A 4,427-nucleotide genomic window follows, 5' to 3' on the forward strand; every position below is an offset into this window, starting at 1 on the left:
TCACGTGTTTCTCTCTCTCTCTCTCTCTCTCTCTCTCTCTCTCTCTCTCTCTCTCTCTCTCTCTCTTACACACACACACACACAGATAGATACAGAAGTGTAGACGTGGCACGTGCTAATAAACATACCCACACGTATGGCCTAGTTCATTTGTGAGGACCTAGAAACAATCATACCTCAGTGGCAATGAGCACACCTAGTGTTCAGAACTTGATTTCTAATTACCCATTCTCCAATGGAAGGAATCAGGGCTCTTTGGAGAAGTTGTTGATTACAGAGATGGGCAGGAAATATACAGGATGAGCCTGGAATAATTTGAGGTGCCAGACAGTGAGGAAGTGCTCAAAAATAAAGGGGCTTTGTGAACGGAATACAAAAGCTGGCCTGGCCAGCATTGCTCAGTGTCAGAGCATTGATCCAAGCACCAAAGGATCACAGGTTCAATTCCCGATCAAGGGCACATACCTGGGTTGCAGGTTCGATCCCTAGCATAGTCGGGGCACATTCAGGAAGCAACCAATCGATGTGTCTCTCTCACACCAATGTTTATCTCTCTCTTCACCACCTTCCCTTCCACCCTCTCTAAAATTCAATGGAAAAAATAGCTGTGAGTGAGGATTAACAAAAATAAAAAATAAAAATAAAAGGACACAGAAGCCATTCTGAAGGAATTGCAAAAGACCAAATCAGGGACAATTTGAGCCACAAAATAAATAATGATAGTACAGAATTTTAAGCCATGGAATAAAATAAGTATCCATGAGTCTATACTGATATAAAGAAATAATTGAATAAATAAATTAATGGAGGAGGGAAGGACAGCCTTTCTTTAGAATAAAATTTCAATTAGATGAAAAGAGAGAATTAGAAGATTACAAAATCACAATTAGGTGAACATCATGCTAATAATTGCTGCGGATAAGATTCACCAATGGATACTAATATTAGTGGACAAGTTTAAAAAGAAATATGATTTTTGTAGTCTCAAGGAATCTTCCCCCAAGATATTTATTAACAACAAAGGAAAGAATAAAAACTTTACAATGGAGAAACCCAAGAACTAAGCAATGACAGTCAACATCACCAGTAATAGCAATAAGCCATGTCGGCATCATGCATTAGGAGGGACACAACATCACATCTTTGTCATTTGCCAGAAAAACACATAACTTAGCTCCAATCATGAGAAAATATCAGACAAACACAAAGTGAGGGATGTCCTACAAAATACCTGCTCAGTACTCAAAAATGGAAGGTAAGGAAAGACTGAGAAACTGGAGATTGGAGGATACTAAGTAGACACAACAACTAAATGTTAAATAACTAAATCAGTGGAAAAACTGGTGAAGTCTGAACAAAATCTGTAGTTTAGTTAATAGCGTTGTACCAATGTAACTGATATTAATAACAGTGCCAGCCTGGCAGCATGTCTCAATGATTGAGCGTTGACCTATGAACCAGGAAGTCACAGTTCAATTCCCAGTCAGGACACATGCCCAGGTTGTGGGCCAGATCCCCAGTACGGGGCATGCAGGAGGCAGCCGATCAATGATTTTCTCTCATCATTGATGTTTCTATCTCTTTCTCTCTCTCCCTTCATCTCTGAAATCAATAAAAATATTTTTTTAAAATACAGTGCTATGGTTAGGTAAGAAGTTAACATTAGGAGAGACTGGGTGGAAGAATATAGAAACTCTATAATATTTTTGCAAATTTTCTGTTAAGTCTAAAATTAGTACAAAATATAATGTCTTAAAACAAATACCATGGCTCTTGAGTTGCTTAGGTTCAAATTCTAGAATGTGTGACCTAGGGTCAGACTCTTCATCTCCAGGAGCCTGTTTACTCTTTTGTATAATGGGAATAACAATGGTACCAATAGCTTAAGGCCCAGAATGAGGTCAGTTGAGTGCTCCTTCTGAAGCACTTAGTCAGAGTATATTTCCTACTATCCTTTTGTGGGCCAAAGGACAGCTGTGATCTATGGATTTTCCTAGCAGCTCCCTGAGATGGATTTTATTGTTGTTCCTTTTGTCTCAGAGGTCTCCGGGCAAAGTGCCTTGTCCAAGGTCACTGGGTCAACAAATGCCAAAGCTAGTTCATTCATGCAGTTTCAGATTCCACATTGCAACTAATCTTTAAGAAACTATCTTCCTTAAAAGTGTTAAGGACACAGAAAACAAGGAACATTTGAGAAAGTGTCCCAGATAGGAGGGGACAAAAGACATGGCAGCTAGATGCAACATGTGATCCTACAATGGACCCTGGATTAGAATAAAGACATTAGTGGAAAAGATGGTGAAATATGAAAAAAAATCCATGGTTTAGTTAGTAATGTGATACCAATGTTCAGCCCTTAGTTTGACAATGGTACCATGGACACATAAGAAATCAACATTAAGGGAAGCTGGGTGAAAGATGTACAGGAAGTGCACTATCTTTGTGACTCTTCTGTAAGTCTAGAACTATTTCAAAATAAAAAGTTAAAATAATTAGGAAGGGAGGGAGGAAAGGGAGGGAAGGAAGGAACACAGGAGGGTGGGTTGAGTTTTGGTGCAAAAAATAGAATAGCCACAATTATTTGAAACTCCTTTTAAAATCCTCTTCTCTGTTTCAACCACATGTCTGCATGAGACCAAATTTTCTTCATATATATCTTCTTATCGGAACAGACTGAAGCAGAAGCAGATGTGAGGAGGATCAAGCTGTCTCCAGACATTAAAGCGACTTAAACAAATGTAACTCAGTGACACTCCTTTCACTAGATTTCTTTTCTTTGTAAAATATAGTTAATATTCATGAAAAATGTCATTTACCTTAATGCAGAAAGGGTTTATCACTATTCATTTAAATGACAATAAATATTTCTAAAAGGTTTTGGTTTCTAAAATGGCCAATGCTATGGATATAACCCACATAAACTAAAGCTCTGAGGTTCTCAAGAACTGTAGCTGTGCTAAGGGGTCCTGAGACAACAACATAGGAGAACCTCTGCTACACACCAAGCTTTGTTTTTGTTTGTTTTCCTTTTTGCCACTTCACAGGTAATATCTCATTTATTCCTCACTATGAGATCACACTACTGTTATTCTGTTGCCCAGAGAAGTTAAGTCACTTGCCCAGGGTCACACAGCAGGTAGGGGGCAAAGTTGGGATTCAAACCCAGGAATCTGTATGCAAAGGGTCCAAGGGACCTTACTACCCAGTGCACCACCACCTCGTGATCAAGGATCAGGAGACAGCCTTGTGGGGACACAATGAGCGGTTACACAATGAACAAGAGCAATAGCAGCCCCCTTTGGAGGGCACTGACTATAGGCTGGGCACCAGGATCATCTCCCACACAGCCAGGTGAACCAACCCTGCTGGTGATCCCCACTTAACAGAGGCAGACAACTGAGGCTCAGGAAGGGCCAGCCACCAGCCAAGGCCTCACAGCCATCAGTGTGTGATTCCTGAGCCCCCAACCCAATGGGCCTCGCTGGGAAATGTCCTGGGAGGGGTCACAGACACTTACCTGGGTATGACAGGTGGACTTGCTCCGGGGCAGCATGGGGATCCTTTGGGACCCCCTGAACTCCCAGGGAGAAAAACAGGAGCAGACAGCAGCTGGACCAGCAGGGAAGAAAGGGGCACATAGTGGTGGTGGAGGGGGCAGAGAGGGGAAAGGGAGGGGGGCCGTAGTAGATCAGATTCCGTCAGGGACAGCAGGAGGGACTGGGAGGATGAAGAATGGAGGGGGATCAGGCAATGCCACTGGGAGTGAGGCAGGATGGAAGGGAGGTCTTCCAGGGTTGGTTATCCAGATGCTGGAGAGCAAACAAAAAGATGATCACTACCAAGCAGCCAACGCAATCTGAGCCTCCTGGGTGCCTAGCACTTTGCATAGATTAACTCATGGGAGCCTCGCAGCATTCCTCCGTGTGGTGGCCACCGTGATCAACAGCCCATATCACAGATTAGGAAAATGAGCAACCCAGTGATTCAGCTGCACAGCTCCGATGTGATGGAGCCCAGATTGGAACCCATGAGCCCTGGCTCTTAACCACGGCTCTCCCAGCACAAGAGGCTGGGGAGTGAGAGGGGCTCAAGTAGGAAGTTCCCTTTGGTAACCCCACCCCCCAGCATTCCATTCCGCTTTTAGTAACCCCAGTTTCTTCTACCTGATTCCCTACATCCCTAGCATTCCACCCTGCCCTCAGGGACCTCATCACTTTACTCCATCCTCCAGCCTTCTGTTTTGGTCTTAGTGACCTGAATGCTCCATTCCACCCCCAGATCCCTCAGGAGTCCATCCTACCTGGAGCGGCCCCGTCCCCTCTGCCATCCCCCCACCAGCACCCCATCCTGCCTTTGTGACCCCAGTCCCCACCCACCCCATCTCCACCTTCTACCCACCCCCCTTCTCCGCAGCCCCTTCCTGCCGG

The 4,427-nt window shown here is 43.9% G+C and overlaps 1 protein-coding gene across 1 annotated transcript in view; it reads right to left on the minus strand.

Moving 5' to 3' along the window:
- The window catches only part of ACP7 (acid phosphatase 7, tartrate resistant (putative)), a 16,983-nt gene extending 13,270 nt beyond the window's left edge, over positions 1–3,713 (minus strand). The window contains exon 1 of the mRNA XM_006774635.2: positions 3,518–3,713. Within this exon, the coding sequence (XP_006774698.1) occupies positions 3,518–3,638 (121 nt within the window). The 5' untranslated portion in view covers positions 3,639–3,713. The remainder of the gene's footprint in view (positions 1–3,517) is intronic.
- Positions 3,714–4,427: the final 714 nt, after the last annotated feature.

The sequence above is a fragment of the Myotis davidii genome, unplaced genomic scaffold (assembly GCF_000327345.1).
Source record: "Myotis davidii unplaced genomic scaffold, ASM32734v1 scaffold1608, whole genome shotgun sequence".
NCBI classification, from domain to species: domain Eukaryota; kingdom Metazoa; phylum Chordata; class Mammalia; order Chiroptera; family Vespertilionidae; genus Myotis; species Myotis davidii.